At 36.1% G+C, this 19,365-nt stretch overlaps 1 protein-coding gene and 1 non-coding gene across 4 annotated transcripts in view; both read right to left on the bottom strand.

Annotated features, from left to right (window-relative positions):
* Positions 1 to 2,904: 2,904 nt before the first annotated feature.
* Positions 2,905 to 3,030, bottom strand: LOC122901637. The gene has a single exon (XR_006383627.1). It is a non-coding gene; the product is annotated as a small nucleolar RNA SNORA32 (small nucleolar RNA).
* A 6,065-nt stretch (positions 3,031 to 9,095) lies between these two features.
* The window catches only part of ZNF326 (zinc finger protein 326), a 39,086-nt gene continuing 28,816 nt past the window's right edge, over positions 9,096 to 19,365 (bottom strand). For all 3 annotated transcript variants that reach the window (XM_044238654.1, XM_044238655.1, XM_044238656.1), the window contains exons 10-12: positions 18,039 to 18,169; positions 15,872 to 15,967; positions 9,096 to 10,295 (exon numbers count right to left, since the gene is read on the bottom strand). In XM_044238654.1, the coding sequence (XP_044094589.1) occupies positions 9,927 to 10,295; positions 15,872 to 15,967; positions 18,039 to 18,169 (596 nt within the window). In that variant the 3' untranslated portion in view covers positions 9,096 to 9,926. The remainder of the gene's footprint in view (positions 10,296 to 15,871; positions 15,968 to 18,038; positions 18,170 to 19,365) is intronic.

Below are 19,365 nucleotides of genomic sequence, written 5' to 3'. Positions count from 1 at the left end.
AGACAGAGATCACAAGCAGGTAGAGAGGCAGGCAGAGAGCCCGACATGGGGTTTGATCCCAGGACCCTGGGATCACGACCCCAGCCGAAGGCAGAGGCATTAACCCACTGAGCCACCAAGGCGACCTTCATTGTTGTTGTTTTTTTTAATGTTTTTATTTGCATAAGAACTTTTGAATCAGTTTAAATGGCATACACTGCTATGCATACCCATTTCCCCTTTCCTAAAATAGAACCCCTGGTTTTTAGCTGTTAAGATGTCCTATGGAATAGTTTCCCACCTTCTTGACAGGTGTGTTCATACGGCTGTTGTAAGCAAAGGAAATAATGTACAAACACAAGTGCCATTTATGGGACCGGTTCCTACTGTGAAGGTGCGTGACTTCTCTTCTTCCTCTCTACTGACAGCAAGAGTCAGGGTAACTGGAGATTAGGGGGTTGAAGATGGCAAAACAACAGAGACTGAGCCTCAGTTTACAACACCTGGAAAGGCACCACCACCCTGCACTGCCCACCCGAACTTTTATATGGAAGACTTGACTCTTCCACTGTTATTTTTAACCTTCTCTTACAGACAACATTAATTCTAAGTAAGAAAATTGCAATTGCAACTAATTTATAATTCATTTGAGGATACTAAATTTTTACAAACAGGAACAAAGAATGCTGACTATTCATTCATTTTATACCCTTTATTAAAATGTGTAGTTTTGAGGATGCCTGGGTGGCTTGGGTCATGATCTCCGGGTCCTGGGATAGAGCCCACATTGCATCGGGCTTCCTGCTCAGCAGGGAGTCTGCATCTCTTTTTCTTTCTCCCCCTTATGCCTCCCCCAACTGCTTGTTTTCTCTCTCTCTCAAATAAATAAAACCTTTTTAAAAATGTGTAGTTTTCCTCATCTGGATCTTGTACTTTTCCCATTAAGTTTATACCCCCAGGTGCCCCTATCTCTAATAGTTTTTCAATTAATTCTCTTGGATGCACTATCTCTACATCACACTGCCTGAAATACTATTCTCTCTCCTAAAATTTCTATTTCTTGTTGTTAAGTGATTATATAGACAAGAGACTTTTTCCTGTCTCAAATGTGGATGTTTGCTGAAGGTTTCTGGTAGACATCCTCAGCCAAATTAAACAGCTTTCTTTCTATTCCTAGCCTGACAAGATTTAAATCTGGATTGAGTGTTAAATTTTAGGAAATGTTTTTCCAGCATCTGTTGAGATTATCATGTGATATTTTTTTTCCATTTCATCTGTTTTTTTTTTTTTTTAAAAGCACAGTAATAGATTTCCTAATGTATTGAGTTACATTAATAGATTATGCTCTGGTTAAACCCCACTTTGTTGTGACACATCTCTCTTGGATTTAATTTGCTAATGTTTTTTCAATGGTTACATTTGCTCCTAACTGGAGATGGGTCTATAGTTACCTTTGATGGGCAACATTATGGAATGAGGGTTCTGCTAGCCTCAGAGACCAAATTGAGAGGTATTTCAGATTTCTGTATCATCTGGGAGAGCTTAAAAAAAATAGGAATTCTTCCGTAAATTTTCCTGAGTTATTGTTTCATTTTAAATGTAAGCATTACAAAGACCGTGTCGTCTCTTATATCTGACTAGATTGTATTAACCAATTGCTATCCATTCATTAATTTCAAACTTATTGCATTGTGATAACAGGAAGGAGCTTTTGCATGTAATGTCCTTGTGGCCTGCTTCTGGTCATTTTTAACGGTATTTGAAAAGCAATACTCTGTAATTCTTAAAGTCTTGGCTCAAAACCAGTGTCCTCAATTTTGAACTATTCAGCCGGTAATTTCTGAAAGGGTTATATTCAAATACTTAGCTCTGATTGCAAATTTGCCAGTTTCTCATCAAGTTTTTCATTATAATTTGACACCATGTTGTTGTGCATAGTTTTGTGACAGTTAATTTCTGAACTCATGTTCTTGATATTCTAAAATGTCTCTATTGTGCCCTTTCTTAAAATGACAGTTTAACTCAAGATCGAATTTTAAATTCAAAATAATTTTCCCACCATTTAAAAATAACAGGATCTTCTAGCATCCCAATGTACAGATGACAAATCTGAGACCAATGTGATTCTTTCCCCTTATAGGTAAATTGTTTCTATTTTCATTATCCTGGGATTACAGTAATTTTGTGAGGATTTATTTTAAGTGCTTGTCTCCTTTTTCATTATTTTTCCTCAGGACTTCGGACTTTTAGTATGTGGTCAGTCTTTCATCAGAAGAAATTTTTTCCTATTATTTCTTTTCTATACCTTTTCTGTTCTCAACTTCTGTACCTCCTATGCAATATATACATATATTCATTGATTCAAAAATATTTATTGCGCATTTACAACGCACCCAGCACTGCGATAGATGTAGGAGTTCCAATGCTAAATTCTCTGTACATATGGCTCCTAATCTCATGCAGGTTCATTTTATTCTTTTTTAAAGCCAATAAATTTTTATTTAAGGAGTTTTTACATGTGATTCCTTCCACTGCCAGTCACTGCTCATCACCATAGTTCCTCCAAAGTTAGACTCATAATCTTCAAAACCGTCCTTTTAAAAAGAACTTGATCAATCCACAGTTGTCACTGTCACTCCTATATAACAGGAACATAAAATAAGGTTCCATTTCCAGAGATGATCATGTAAACTGAAGCCAGCCTCCCTCTATTAAATCTATTACAAGTTGCATGGTTATTTACAATATGGAAGGAGTTAGCAAAAGACATCTCTTAGAGATCTAGGCATGCACTGTTCAGTATACTAGCCATGTATGTCCAGATGAGAATCTGAAATAGGACCATTACCAAATCACATATGGCTTCTGTTAAATTTATACTGGACAGGGCTAATCTAGGGCAATGGAAATAGAACAGAGTTGATAAAATGTTCCCAACAGGCTGAATGCTAGCAAAGTAGCAGAAAGGAAGAAAACCTAGTGGGAAAATTTTTTTATGGTCATGTCCACAGCAAATGAGAAACTGCATTCTCAAAGCCTTGGTAATGACCATGAAGTTTCATTTTAAATGGATGGTGTTTACCTGGATCTTCTGTCTCAACTTTTCTCATAATTTCTATTTTGTGACCTTTTCTTATATGATTCTGTAAGTACCCCTCAGTTTAAAATTCTAGCTCAATAACTAAATTTTCAGCCATGTTTTATTCAACTACTTAGCCTAAAATATATTTTTATTTTAGCAACTATTTTTTTTATTTCCAAGATATTTCTTACTACAGTTTGCACTTTTTTAAATTAGTGCAATAACCTCTAAAATTCTTTAGAGATTATAATGATACACTGTATCTAAGGATACATATAAGAATAGTATAATTATTGCTAATTAAAAATACTAAACTTACTTTAGTATTTATTAAAATATTTTAAAGTTTAAGGGTTTTCAGTTGTTGTTTTTTTTAACCTGCATTATATCTCCAGGATTATTTCTGCTTGTTAAGTTTACTGTTTATCTTTCATTTTGCTCTCTTCCTTAAATATTTGTTGCTTCTGAGTTGAGTATTATCGGAAAATAAGAACCAAACTTAGGGGTCAGCAAACTTTTCCTGAAAAGGGGCGGTTAATAAGTATTGTAGGCTTTGGAAGCCACATTAGGTAGCTGTCACAGTTTCTTTACCTTTGTTTTCCACAACCCTTTAAAAATTTAAAATCCATATGAAAACAGGCAGGGAGTGGGAGGCTTGCAGATGGTGGTTTGTAAAACTACTGGATTTTTGCCAAAAAGTATTGTTACCTATAGTTTATTTTCTCAATTTGAGTGAAATTCCCTGGCAGATTTTGATTACAAAGAACCTGGCATTTTAATTGTGTGAGAGAGAAAGGGGGTGGACTCAGTTGGAAAAATGGAAAATGGACAGCCACCAGGTTTTTCTGATTGCCTATTTTGTAAGTATGAGGACTCAAAGCCCCTTGTGGTATCCATGAAACACCTAAGGTATGACCACACTTCGATGGCTGCTATACATATATGCTCTGGGAGTCTACTACATTAGAAGTTTCACTCTAACTGGCAAACAGCAGGCTGTGTTATGGCTTTAAATTGGAGAAATATCATGGACCAAGCTTCCTAAGCCAGGGACTAGTGTACTATTCAGTCCTTCAGTGACATGGCTTACCATACCAAAGCCACCCACTCTGACAGCCACCTCTAAATATGGAGGTGCGAGAGGCGCCTTGGTGGCTCAGTGGGTTAAGCCTCTGCCTTTGGCTCAGGTCATGATCTCAGGGTCCTGGAACTGAGCCCCGCATTGGGCTCTCTGCTCGGCGGGGAGCCTGCTTTTCCCTCTCTCTCTGCCTATTTGTGATCTCTGTCAAGTAAATACATAAAATCTTAAAAAAAATAAAAATAAAAATAAATTAAAATAAAAATGGAGGTGCGGGCACGGGGTGGCTCATTTGTTTAAGAGTCCAAGTCTTGATTTAGGCTCTGGTCATGATCTCAGGATTTTAAGATCCCAGCCCCGCGTCAGGCTCCATGCCCAAGTTCCCTCTCTCCCTCTCCCTTTGCTCTCCCCCACTCTGGTCTCACTCTCAAATAAATACATAAATAAATAAATAAATAAAAATGGAGGTACTTCCTTAATTTTCTCTCATGTGGACTGTACCTCTCTGTTTCACCAAGATCTGGTTCTCTGTTTTCTATCTTCTAGCAATGCTTCACAGCAACCTTGGTAACTTCCAGTATAGTTATGAATTGATTTTTATTACTGAAACTGTTTATCATTGTATAGTTTCTGTAACTTTAATAGAACTTCATAAGATGTCTTTAATACAGTACATCATTTTGATCTTGACCTCTCCCCAGATTCATAATGTCTATTCATCTAATAACTAAGCTGCTTATAGTTGTTCCCTTCTACATTCTCGGTCTCCAAGAAGGCCATCTCTTATAACCCCTACCTCAAACACAGTCTTTAAAAAATTTTTTTAAACACAAACTAGGAAATCAGGAGAAGGGGAAGGGAAATGCGGGAAGAAACTAGCATAACTGCTTCCAAGGAGGTCCAAATTGGTAGCAGCAGGGACTGAATTCACCACATCCAAGGGTCTACCCCTAAGCTTGCAGGCTCCCTGATTCTGTCTGCACAACAGAGAACCAGCCAGCTCGGTAGGAAATATCAAATAAAGCCACACTGCTAATTTAAAATTCGTACTGTAACTGTCACATAGACTAAAACACTTCTGCCTGCATGACTACTCCATTTTCTGTCCATCAGCAGAACACCACGGATTCCAAATTGTAATCAAAAGTTTGTCATCAATGCTTCTGAAATGTATGCTCAAAATGGTAAAAGTGGTAAATTTTATGCTATGTGTATTTTACATATACATAAAGTTTGTATTCACAGCAAGGACAACTTGGTAGGCAAAGCAAATGTCAAGTAATGTAAGTCTGATAATAAGATAATCTGATACCAACTACTTCTAAGTAAGAACAATCTTGCTAATAAAAAGAGAATTCTAACACATTTTAGCAAGCATTACCAACATTTGCTCTTGTAGTTTTTTTTTCTACATGTTCATGACTTTTGGTATACAAACTGCTGCAAATATTGTTATTTTCACCTCATTCTTACAAAGGATTAATGGTTTTTTAGATGTTACATGATACGATACCATTATAAAATATATTTTAATATATTTAGTATGGTAATTTGGTATATTTAGTATAGTAATATAAAATATAATATCTAGATTTGGTAATATTGATTATAGTTAAATCTTGGCAACTCTAGGAACCATTCTGCCTCCTGAAGCATGTCATTATTTCAAATGTTTACAGGTAGAGGCAGTTAATATAAATTGTTAAAGACTGAGATACAAAGCTGGAGAAGCAGGCAAGGAACAGAACATAACAGAACCACGGAGGCCGTATCATAAGAATCTGAATGTTTCACTAACATGTAAAAAAGGCAATAAAGGATTTAAAGTAGGGGAATAATATGAGAGCTTGTTTTATGGGAAAACTGTTAGATCTATTATTAGAACTTCAACTTGTAAGAATTACATAACCTAATGGGAGAAAAAGAACAAAAACAAGAACAAGGTCCAGTTTTCTGACTCCCAGAAATTTGTAACAAGTCATTCCGATGATTTGGTAAAACATTATGAAAATTCCCCAAACCTCTGCCTGTTGACTGAAGGGCAAAAGCTCCTGCTTTGATACAGGAGTTGCAGGCACTAGAAATCTGAGGCTGCTCTAAGCGTTCTTGAAATGCAGTCACTGACCATTACCATCAGAATCACTTGGGTATCTATTAAAATATTATTTCCAAAAAATATGGTCTAGTAAATCTGGGGTACGGGTACCCCAAATCCTTACTTTTACAAAATTTTAAGAATGACTGCCCTCATGTTTCCTTAGAAAAGCCTCGTCTTAACATATAAGGTGACCTAAAGGAGAAAGATTCCAAAAAAAGCTGAGAGGAATAGATTACAGAAAGTACAAAGGTCTGGATATAGGGAAGAGCTTCATTTAAAAACTAACAGAAGGGGGCGCCTGGGTTGGCTCAGTGGGTTAAAGCCTCTGCCTTCAGCTCAGGTCATGATCCCAGGGTCCTGGGATCGAGCCCCACGTTGGGCTCTCTGCTTGGGAGGGAGCCTGCTTCCTCCTCTCTCTGCCTGCCTCTCTGCCTACTTGTGATCTCTATCTATCAAAAAAATAAATAAAATCTTTAAAAAAAAAACCTAACAGAAGGCCACCAAAGCTGGTGAGAACAGCATGATATAAAGCAGGAATGCTAGGCCAGGCCTGATTACCTTGAATAAGTGTACAGATACAAAAAGAAGCAGGTAACTAGTATTATCTTAATTATATTTTTAGAAGATTATACTTTTGTGTGAAAAACTGAATCTAGCAGGGCAAAACTACAAAGATTAGTCAATAAACTACTTTAATAGTCCAGGAAAGAGATGATGGAGACATGAACTGGGATTGGTAGCAACAGATGTGGAAGAGGGGACAGATAAATTTTGGAAGTAGAAAACAAAGACTTGGGCATCGGGGTGGCTCAGTGGGTTAAAGCCTCTGTCTTCAGCACAGGTCATGATCCCAGTGTCCTGGGATCTAGCCCCAAGTCGGGCTCTCTGCTTAGCAGGGAGCCTGCTTCCTCCTCACTCTCTCTCTCTGACTGCCTCTCTGCCTACTTGTGATTTCTCTCTGTCAAATAAATAAATAAATAAAATCTTAAAAAAAAAAAAAAGAAAACACAGACTTTCTGAAAGACTGGAGGTGGAAGGTGATAAAAAGGGAAGAATATAAGATGGTCCCTAGGCAGTAGCCTTAAATAACTGTGCAAGTTGTAAATAAATTTCTTTGATTATTATAACTACATATTTAGATTTTTTTTAAGGTTTTATTTGTCAGGGAGGGGGTAGAGAGAGAGAGCGAGCAAGCGCACTCACAAGCAGGCAGAGTGGCAGGCAGAGGCTGAGAGAGAAGCAGGCTCCCTGCAGAACAAGAAGCCCGACGTGGGACTCGATCCCAGGACCCCGGGATCATGACCTGAGCCGAAGGCTCAACCAACTGAGCCACCCAGGCGTCCCCACATTTAGATTTTTAATAAATAAGTAATATTTGGATAACAGAAGTTGAAAGGTTATTAAAGATATCATATAATTCTTATAATGAAAGTACTGAAAATATAAACTCTAAAATTAACTCAAAAATTAATCTGCCTGCAAATTAAACTGCCTATCTATAAATTATCTAATAGGATATATATAAATTTTAATTTCTGAAGTATAACAAAACATACTTTATTAATAATAATACCTTGCAAATGAGTTAATCTGAATAAAGGTTTTTACATGTTTCCCACAAAAATTACTACTTAGATGTTCTTTATATCTTATTCTAAAACATTTATGGGGCACATCGCTGGCTTACTCAGTGAGACTCTTGATATGGCAATTTTGAGTTCGAACCCCATGCTAGGTATAGAGATTACTTAAAATCTTTCCAAAAATTAAATAAATAAAGTATTTACTTAGAAGTTTTGTTATACAGATTTTTGTTACAGGATTCATTCCAAAAGTTTCAAATTTCAAATTACTAAGGATATTAAAAAAAAAAAAAAACCCTACTTAGTACCAAAAGAACCCACTAATTATAATCCAAAGGGTTCTGTTCTCCTTTTACCTTACACTTACACAAATATTTTTAAATAAAGGACAAACTAAATAAATAAGAAACAAGACCATCGGTCAAGTCCTATAATCCTTAAAATTTTAACTCCTGAGCACAAAGGCTTTCTAAATCCTATTTAAGTAAATACAGACTCTTAGATAGGATCCAAATTTCTCCAGTCTTCAACTAACTTTCTTTTATTTGGCTCTAAATTCCTATACGTGGATACAAAGGATTTAAAGCTTAAAGATAAGCAAATCTAGCCCACAACATGATGAGCCCATATTGGCCCCCCAAAATGTTTTTTTATTTTTTTTAAAGATTTCATTTATTTATTTGATAGACAGAGATTACAAGTAGGCAGAGAGAGAGAGGAGGAATCAAGCTCCCTGCTGAGCAGAGAGCCCAATGAGGGGCTTGATCCCAGGACCCTGAGATCATGACTGGAGCCGAAGGCAGAGGCTTAACCCACTGAGCCACTCAGGCGCCCCCCCAAAATGTATTTTTAAAAGCTTTGTTGTATGTAAAAAGAGAAATTACCTGTGAAATTCTACAAATGCCATACATTCGTGAACTTAACGCTTTAGAATTACTTAATATTCCCATATACTCATCCATTCAATGCTTCAAAATTTGGAGGAACTAATTTATTTCACTGAGAGTCCCCCTCTCAAAAGAGGCCAGAGTGAAGAGTCAAAGAAATAAGAGCATTACTTTTCAGTGACATAGATGGTCATGGTTCATTTGAAATACACTGTCAATCTCATCTTCATCTTCTCTTTTTCAGTATGTAAGCCTACAAATTACAAAAAGTTAAAAAAAAAAAAACATTCAAGAGAGAAATACTTCTTTTTTAGAAAAGTGATAGTTTGCTTCTTGGTTCTTCGGCTAAAAACAGACATGACAAAAGAACTAACACAACTATAAAAAATTATTTGTATCCAAATGTATTTTCAAGATTTCAAGATCTGACATAGGCACAAAGAAAAGGAAGGAATTGAAACAAGTATAAACAAGTCAGTTATAGATTGACCTCAACTTGAAATAGGTTAAAAAATATTTTAGCAGTACTTTTTTAAAATGCTTGAAGTAAATATTTAATTCAACTCTTCTCAGTCATCTTGATGTATCTATGAGCTAAATGCCTACATTAAGGCAAAAACCTCATTTTAAATACTCATTTAATTGATGAATTGTTTCATTTAAAATTGCTAATCCAGGGAAAGTGTTTTTGTAAAAATTGTTTTATTGCTACAAAGGGAAACATGGTCACAAAAAGCCTTTAAGCGTATATTAACGCAAATTACTATTCAATGTCCAATGCCGTAAAAAAATACACAGTCAGAGCACAAAATACTTGCCCAATTTATCTCTTCTAGGGTAAGTATTCAAAACATTAATGCACACTTGAATATATACTCCCAACAGCAGCATTTAAGTTCAAATGATTAGAGGAGATATACTAACAATACACATCTGTTATCCTTAACACCAATAAAGTAATAAAAATTAAGCTTAAAAATTATACAAACAATTTATCTAATCTAAGTTTATAGCTATAAAAACTAAACTAAAATAGTCTTACCTTCATCTTATTAAACAAATGCCAAACATTTAGAAATTATATAAAACAAATTTGAATGTGTGGAATGCATGCAACATGGGTGTTAATTCTCATATTTTAAACTATTAAAATTCTTACCCTTTTCCATATTAGGAGAGAAATTTAAAGCTTCTTTTAGATTTAACTAATACCTTATATTTAATTTTCTTCAGGTTGGTCAACAGGGAAGTCAACAGGCTCTTCCTTAGTTTCTTCCCCCACTGCCTCTCCTTCCCCCACTGCCTCTCCTTCCCCCACTGCCTCTCTCTCCCCGACTGCCTCTCCCTCCCCCACACCCTCTATTTCCCTTGCTTCCTGTGTGTCTCCCACTCCCTCTACTCCTCCTCCTTCTCCCACTTCCTCTGCTTCCTCCACTTCTTCTACTTCCTCTACTTCCCCCACTTCCTCCTCTTCTTCCTCCTCTTCCTCCTCTTCTTCAATAGGTTCATCAATCTTTTCTTCTTCTTCCTCATCTCCTTCTATTTGTTGATCTTGAGAATGATCTTGAATTTCAAAAGGATTCTCACCCTAAAAAGCATGAGGAAAATAGCTTTTAAAATCAGTATATTCATTTTTGTTATCAGCGAAATTTTTATTTGCTCTAACTTTAAAAATAAATATAATTTGAAGCTTTTTAACACATGACAAATCCACTAGATATTTTGTTCAGTACCTATTTCATACCAATATGGGTATATAAATTACTAAAGTCACTACTTTACATTCCATAAACTGGAATGCTTAAAAGCCACATTTTCCTAACTGAATTTCTAAATCATATATCTATATATGATTACATATATGTAAAACCATATATATACAATCTAAATCTAAATATATATATTATATATATAAAATCTAAATCTAAGATCATATATATATGATTTTAGAACTTCAGTTAAGAATATATATATATATATATATATATATATACATACACACACACACATATATATACACACACACATATGACAAAAGCAAATACGTGGGTTTGGGTTGAAAGAAAGTAAATAAAGCGAAGATATGTTTTACTAAATTACACCAGGATTCAATGTACTATGGTGGTAGGATCCTTCAAAACAGTCAAATGAAAATCAAGTCTTTTTAAAAATTCAAATGAATGAAAACCAGGTACCTACTAGATATACCTTACTTTTACATTAAAAAGGTAGATAAATCTAATTCACTACAGGCACCTGGGTGGCTCAGTCAGTTAAGTGTTTGCCTTCGGCTCAGGTCACGATCTCTGCATCGTGGGATCGAGCCCCACAATGGGCAGCCTGCTCAATGGGGAGTCTGCTTCTCGCTCTCCCTCTGCTTGTGCCCTCTACCAAGTAAATAAATAAATAAAATCTTTTTAAAAATCTATAACTCACTACCACTCACAGATACAACTTTATTATTTTAATTTATATAAATACTTGAATTATGTGTCTGGATTAAGTCTCATAAACTAGACCGTATCTAAAGGCTATATTAATATAGTAAGAAATAAATTGCAATGAAGGTTATTATATAGCAAAGTATAAGCCTGGTGCTATACTTCAAGACCCATCAGGTGGGAAGGCACAGAATGAACTGAAATCGTAAGAGAAGAAATACTAATGAGTGGGTTACTCTACTAATCCAGGAGAGGAAGTGTAAAAGATGTAGCAGCACCATTAAAAGAATATGTAAATTAGGATGGGGAAAGTGGAAGAAGCAGATGTATGCTATATATAATTAGAATTTAAGATGTCTAAATGTCTAAGAGGCAGCTTTAAATTCACAACTCCAAAGAAAAGAGAGTTCGAAGTAAGACTTGTGAATTGTCTGCCAAGTGAATAGTGAGGCCAGGGAAATAAGTAGAATAAAAGGGCTAATGGTAAAAAACCCACTGAAAACATCCATACACAGGGACAGAAGTTACGAAAAAAAAAAAAAAAAATACTCAGTGCAGGAGGAAACTCAGGATAGTAAAATATTATCCGGCAAAACAAAGTTTCAAGAATAAGTGACAGATTATGGGGCGCCTGGGTGGCTCAGTGGGTTAAGCCTCTGCCTTTGGCTCAGGCCATGATCTCAGGGTCCTGGGATCGAGCCCCGCATCAGGCTCTCTGCTCAGCAGGGAGCCTGCTATTCCCTCTCTCTCTGCCTGTCTCTCTGCCTACTTGTGATCTTTCTCTCTGTCAAATAAATAAATAAAATCTTTAAAAAAAAAAAAAAAGAATAAGTGACAGATTAACAGTATCAAATGATGCAAACAGGTAATATTAGAAAAGAATTGAAAAAGATCACTAGAGTTGAGAATTATTAAAGTTGAATGAGGGATTTATTACACTATCCCCTTAACTTTCATATGTTTAAAATAGTAAATAAAAAATGTTAAAAAAATTTATTTGAAAATTAAGTCACCAGTTACCTTGGAGCAGTTCCAAAAGTATGATGTAAGTGGAAGCTGGACAGCAATGACTGCCCAAGAATGAATCAGAATTTCCTCTAAGCTTTCAAAATCCACAGACCCAAGTCCCACACACTGAGACTTTAACTTAGTCAAGTACTAGAGCTCTTGCTAAAAACAGAAGTTCCCAAATCAATTTCAGACCTCCTGAATGAAAATTTTCCAGGTGCAAGATCTGGTAACCTGCATACTTAAGAAGCATTTCACGAGGTATTAATCAAAGAAGTTTGGGAAACTCTAATTCAGAAGGTTTTAAAGAAGGCCAAGGCAGCTTTTTGTTTGATTTCAGCCTCACAAGGAATTCTAATTACATATCTCCAATTGAGAACCACCAGTTTAAAGAGTAGAAGCAAAGAGCACAATGCAAGGCACAACTTAGTGCCCTTCTAAGTATGGTGATAACAGAAAAGATAAGATGGAAAGGGGGAAGAGTAGGAAAAGTCAAGTCATTTTTAGTTTAGGGAACTTGTAAACATGTCTGTTTGTAGAAGAATAAAATAATAAACAGGGCACAAGTAAGATACAAGTAAGGAGCGAGAAAATTGATGAGACAATAATACAGGTGAAGGGCGAAAAGGGGGTATCTTCACAGATAACAATAAAAGTGAGAGTAAGTTACATAAATCTAACGCAGGAAGGAGAAAACTTACAGTTCACATCTAGTGGTCTCAATCTCCCTAAAGCAAGAGAAGTGATAAGAACATAGGAAGTAAAGGGTGTAAGAATGAAATCTAGATATGTTAAGAGTGGAAAAGCTTTGAAATAGCCACTGTAGGAAGTACATTACATTGATTGGTAATGGGCAAAATTACCGTGAACTGCAGTGAAAATCTAGCAAACACCATACCGGTACAATTCCATTACATTTGTAGCAAGACAGTTAATAAAGCTAACCATAAAGATGCCTGGGTGGCTCAGTCAGTTAAGTGTCTGCCTTGGGCTCAGGTTACCATCTCCAGATCCTGAACTGAGCCTCTGCATCAGGCTCCCTGCTCAGTGGGGAGTCTACTTCTCCTTCTGCCTCTACCCCCCACCCACATGTGCTCTCTCTCTCAAGTAAATAAAATCTTTAAAAAAAAATAAAAAAGCTAACCCTAGATGGTGTAGTGCTGGGAACTGCTAAGTGGTAGAACAAGTAAGTGAGGAATTTGAGAATGGCAGTACTGCACTGTTATAAGGATTGACCATGAGTATCAAGGCCAGGGTGTGAAGGTAAAACAAGGTGATATAGTTGGAGAAATAGGGGAAATTGATGAATTGATTATTTTCATGGGGCAAAGATTTAAAAAGATAATTTTGTCAGAATGAGCACTTAATGGTGAAAGAATTTTAAGTGATGACCAGAGCTGACCATAGGCAGAGGATGTTCTGGGGAGTAACAGCAGGGAACAGAGAAGATTAGGAAAGCTGAACAAAGGGATACCACTGAATAATGTGACACCAGTGCTTCTTGAATTTTAACATGTCTATAAATCAAATGGGATCTTGTTCAAATGAAACTGCATTTCTAATGAACTCCCAGGAGATGCCAATATTGCTGGTCCGTGGATCCTATTCATAGTAAAAAAATTCTAGAAGAGATCTCCTCAGTTCAGGTATTTTCTCCACAATATGCACATTAGCAAGACACTCCCCACCAGTGATGTCTCTCATTCAATGAAGTGACTCTCAAGTGTAGCTTGAGAAGTCTACACAGCGACTCACATTTGTATTCTTCTTTCATTAAATATTACTTTCATACATTAATAGAGACCATTATTAACTTCTCAAAAGTTTGTGATATAGCAAGGATAAAAATTTTCCTCATTTAGCAATGATGCTCTTACCTTTTTGATGCCATATCTCCCAAAAAACTGAATTTCAATTAGGCCTGCAGTCACTATTTTTTTGTTGTTGCTGTTGGACTGCATTACTCTGTTACAATTTCTGCATTCACCTTTTAAAAATGGTGCCAAGAATGTAGTAAAAGTGACAAATATGACAAATCAGAAAATGGGACCCTCAGGAACAAGCTGAAAAAACTGAGATTTATCCAGCTTGTAAATCACTTGGTTGAGGTGTAAGTTAATGGTCATTAAAAAATATATAGAGATAAATATAGACAGATAGATAGATCAGACTTCTTCACAGAGTACCTGTTAATCACTACAATAGCCAAAATAAATAATACTTCTCTAATCCATAAAATCAAGATTTAGTTACAAATGTAAATAACAGACTTACAAATTTTCAACATAATAGCTTTCTTCAGTGTAGGATGATTTTAAATGAGGCATTATTTTACAAAGACTTAAAAGCTAACCTCTAAAATATATTTGTTAATTTCTTGAATAACAGTAAATTCTTATTTGCACAGTTAAGTACATATAATATGTAAAGAATTTTATGTAAAGAGTACCACAGTAACATATGGCTAGCAGTGTGCCAGGTGGACCTAATTGTTCACATCTGCATTTACTAACATTCAGGGCAAAGCTCTTCTCCTGGCCTCCTGATTCCACGAGAGAGATTTTTCTGAAGCAGCATATCTGACCTCCCCTTTCCCATCCAAGCAAGAACAACAACTTATCAATTAGTATGCTTGGAAGAAGAAACTGGGCATGTACAAATTAGTCCTTTCTGGGTCCCCTCCTTTGCGTCCTCCCAGCAACAGATAAGGTACATTCTAGTCTACTGTAGGCCATGTGGTAAACTAGAGTAAGCTTACTGCTGTATAGCTGAACCAGTTAACAGAGGTCAAGGAGAGGTAAGTTTATCTAACTTAGAAGTGAAATACAACTATGGTGAGTGCTGTGAACTGTGTAAGAATGATGAATCACAGATCTGTACTCCTGAAGCAAACAGTGCATTATATGTTAATAAATACATTTTTTAAAAATTATAATTAAAATTTTAAAAAAAGAAAGAGACTTTTAACTATAGAGAACAAACTGATGGTTACCGGAGGGGTGGTAGGCAGGGGCGATGGGGGAAGTAGGTGATGGGGATGAAGGAGGCCACTTGTTGTGATGAGCACTGGGTATTGTACAGAAGTGCTGAATCACTATATTGTACAGTTGAAACTAATATAACACTGTATGTAAACTAACTGGGATTAATGAAAAACTTAAAAAAAAAAAGTGAAATACAAAGGTCCACAGTAACAATACACTTGTCATATCCCCCAAGTCATGCTTTCTTTAAAGATCAAGAATAGGGGCAACTGGGTGGCTCAGTCAGTTAAGCACCTGCCTTCTGCTCAGGTCATGAACCTGAGGTCCCGAGATTGGGGCCCTTGTCAGGCTCCCTGCTCAGTGGGGAGTCTGCTTCTCCCTCTCCATCTGCCCCCTACAAGTGATCTCTCTCTCTCTACCTCAAAAAAAAATTTTTTTAATAAAATAAAATAATAAATAAAAATCAAGAATGACATTCTGATCTTCAATCAGACTCCTGCGTTTCCCTCAAATGATCTAGAGTGAGAAAAGGATAAGAGAGGAATGGCTTATTGTTCCCTGACCCAACAAATCCCAACAATTAGGAAAAAAGATGTTTTACTTATAAGCAAGATACTAAGTAAAATTCTTCCTAATGTTGCACTATATATAGACATCATAGTTACTATGTCACTATTTAATTATAAAGATACTATGATATAACCTAAAAAGGTTTTGCCCTAAAATCTTACCTTAACAAAACGTTCATATCGTGCCTTCACTATTGGATTATTTAAAATGCTTGTAGCAGTCAAGACACTTTCTCTTTTTATTTGCTCCTTATAAGCCTGTGAGAAATAGAACACATTGAGGTACTTGGAAACTATACCATGAAAATATTTGTATAATTAAAACAACATTGTATGCTCAAATTCTTAGATTTAAATGATTTACTTCCTAGCAAATTAAGTTATAAAGCCAACAGCAGCTACTGGGATACAATCTAAATCATCCATGGATTAAAACAATGAAGATTCAATAAGCCAATCAGACTCATTAAAAAACACCCAGTCACCAAATATGATACATCCAAATCTACTAAATAGATGCTTTCTCTCCTCCCTATTCCACATGCACATTCCCCCGCCCCAATTCTGCCAACTACTAATTTTCATGCCATTAAAAAAGAATAATTTTTCATACTGCTAGAGTAATTAGTCTTCCTCTGGACTGTAGTTAGCATAAGACTGTATTATATAAAGGAGGAAAGATAATAATATGGATTGTCTAGTTGCCAAAAAGGTGTCAAGGGAATATCAAAAGAGAAGAGAAAAGTACAAAGATTTTTAAAAGATTTTATGTGCTCAAAGTGGCTGATGAAGTCTGAGTTAAATGAGGATCACATCAATACAAAATATGAATTTAAGACTCAGGTATGTTCTATTTAAAACTTAAGTCTTTAGGGGTGCCTGGATGGCTCAGTCTGTTTAGTGGCCAACTCTTGATTTTGGCTGAGGTCATGATCTCGGAGTCCTGGGATTGAGCCCGGAGTTGGGCTCCACACTCAGCAGAGTGTCTGCTTCAGGACTCTTTCCCTGCTCCTCCCCACTGCTTGCTTGTACGTGGGCGTGCACAGGCGCACACTTGTTCTTTCTCTAAAATAAATAAATAAGGGGCGCCTGGGTGGCTCAGCGGATTAAAGCCTCTGCTTTCAGCTCAGGTCATGATCCCAGGGTCCTGGGATCGAGCCCCGCATCGGGCTCTCTGCTCAGCAGGGAGCCTGCTTCCTCCTCTCTCTCTCTCTGCCTGCCTCTCTGCCTACTTGTGATCTCTCTCTGTCAAATAAATTTAAAAAATAAATAAATAAAATAAAATAAAAAAATAAATCTTAAAAAGTAAATAAAACTTAAGTCTTTAATATTTGAATTTTTAAATTTGCTTCTCAAACGAGCTAGTTTCGCATACTATAAACACTATTTGAAATAAACTGGACTAGGGCGCCTGGGTGGCTCAGTGGGTTAAGCCGCTGCCTTCGGCTCAGGTCATGATCTCGGGGTCCCAGGATCAAGTCCCACATCGGGCTCTCTGCTCAGCGGGGAGCCTGCTTCCTCCTCTCTCTCTCTCTGCCTGCCTCTCTGCCTACTTGTGATCTCTGTCTGTCAAATAAATAAATAAAATCTTAAAAAAAAAAAAAAAGAAAGAAACTGGACTAAATAAAATCAACCAATATAAAAGCAGAAATATGCCAATCAAAAAGAAAACAGTACATTTTTCCTAGAATTTGAGTAAATTTACCTAGAAATGTAACAACAGATAACAGCTCATACTAGTTTATTTTTCCCAGCAATCAGAAAAACGTATGTTATAATCAAATCTTTCCTTTCTTTTTTGATCTAAAACACACACACACGCTCTCTCCCTCTCTCTGTCCTCATAAAACTGTTTTGTACCAACTTTAAAAAAAGTGTTCATGAAAAGAACAATTCAACAGCTCTGATTTCCTGAAGGCTTACCCTATCTAAGCTTATACTACATAATGCTTATATCAGTCAGGCACCATTTTAAGTGTTTTTTATACTTTAACCAACTTAATCTTTAAACAGTTATGTGAGAGTAGAATGATTATCCATCCCCATTTTACAGATAAAGTAGCTTAGGCAAAGAAAAGTTAATTTACTTGCTTACCACTTATTATATACTGAACCAGAATTCAAACCCAGGAATTCTTGCTCCAGAGCTCAATCTAAAACCACCACCAGGCTTAACTCTATGCTACACAGACCCTCTAGGTTATCTTCGTAGTTTTTTTTACACAGGAGATTAATAGGGCTGTATGCAAGTAGGTAGGTGTGAAACAGTGGCCTTTAAAGGACAATAAAGGATTAACAAATAATTCAATGACTTCATTAAGATAGATACCTGCTTCCCTTTGATATGATCAGGAGATTTTAAGTGCTGCTGCACTGAGCTGTGTAAAGCAGGGATATACACACTGCATGCACTGCAGTGAACAGTCTCTACTTTCATCATGTGATCATCTGCAGTAACACCTACAAAAGAAAGCCAGTTATAAATAAGAAAAGTCATGATTTACATATTCTTATTTCCAACAAAACAAGTTTTTATTGTTTCCACGGTTATTTATAACCCCTTCTTCCCCCCAAATAATCAAAGTATGTAGATTATGTTAAGTTTTTCTACCACATCTCACAAATCTGCATATACAGATTAAAAATCTGGATAATAGATAAAATTATAAAGTAGAATAACAGTGTATTTCCTAATCATGTTATATAATCATGTTCTGAGGCCTAAAGTCCATCCCCAAAATATATAAGAGACATGTTGATTTTGTACTAAGAAAAAAATTACCGTAATAAATGTGGGTGGACAGGGATAGGAAAAAGACTGTCAAGACTGGATTCACAAGAAACAAATTTATTATAGATAAAGGTATAAATATATGGAAGGGAAAGGTGTGAGAGAATATGGCACTTTATAGGAATTTCAAGTAATTCAGTATGGCGGGGGCACTGAGAATGTGATCTCTGTCTGTCAAATAAATAAATAAAATCTTAAAAAAAAAAAAAAAAGACAGAAGTGATAAAATACAATGTTACAGATATAGTAAAGTAAAATTACATAGGACTATACACTTCTGGCTCTGATGATGAGGCCAACTTCCAAGGTAAATAAAAGACAGGTCAACAGGGTTTTTGTTTTTCTCTATGGGGTGGAGGATGCTCAAAGTTTGGAGTACACAAATTTTTTGATACACAGATTTTGTGAGACCGCTAAAGAGAAAAGTCAGTAGGCAGCTGGATGTCTGAGACTCGGGTTCAGAGAGAAACCTGCGCTAGGCATATAATGTATTAGTAATCAACAGAGATGGGTTAATTTAAGCTCTGCAAATAGATGAATCATGAGGAAGGAATACAAAAAAAGAAGATAATGGAACAAAGGAAGAGCAGTGGGAAATGCCAACTTCTAAAAGCCTCACAGAGAAAGAAAAGTACAAGTAAGGGAATAAACAGCAAGGGAATAAAGGGAATAAAGAATATCAGGACAGTGATATACCACAGAATCCAGGGGAGGAAGCAGATGAACAAACATCAGTAAAAATGCTATACAAGTAAGATAATAATTCAGAAGAATCTACTGAAGCTGATGTCAGAAATTTTTATCAGAGCAGTTTCAGGAGACCACTGGTAATAGAAAGTGGTCTACTGTGGGAAAGTAGTAATGG

Source organism: Neovison vison, chromosome 2 (genome assembly GCF_020171115.1).
Source record: "Neovison vison isolate M4711 chromosome 2, ASM_NN_V1, whole genome shotgun sequence".
Lineage (NCBI taxonomy): Eukaryota > Metazoa > Chordata > Mammalia > Carnivora > Mustelidae > Neogale > Neogale vison.
Note: the sequence above shows the minus strand (reverse complement) of the source record. Positions and strands in the feature narration are given on the sequence as shown.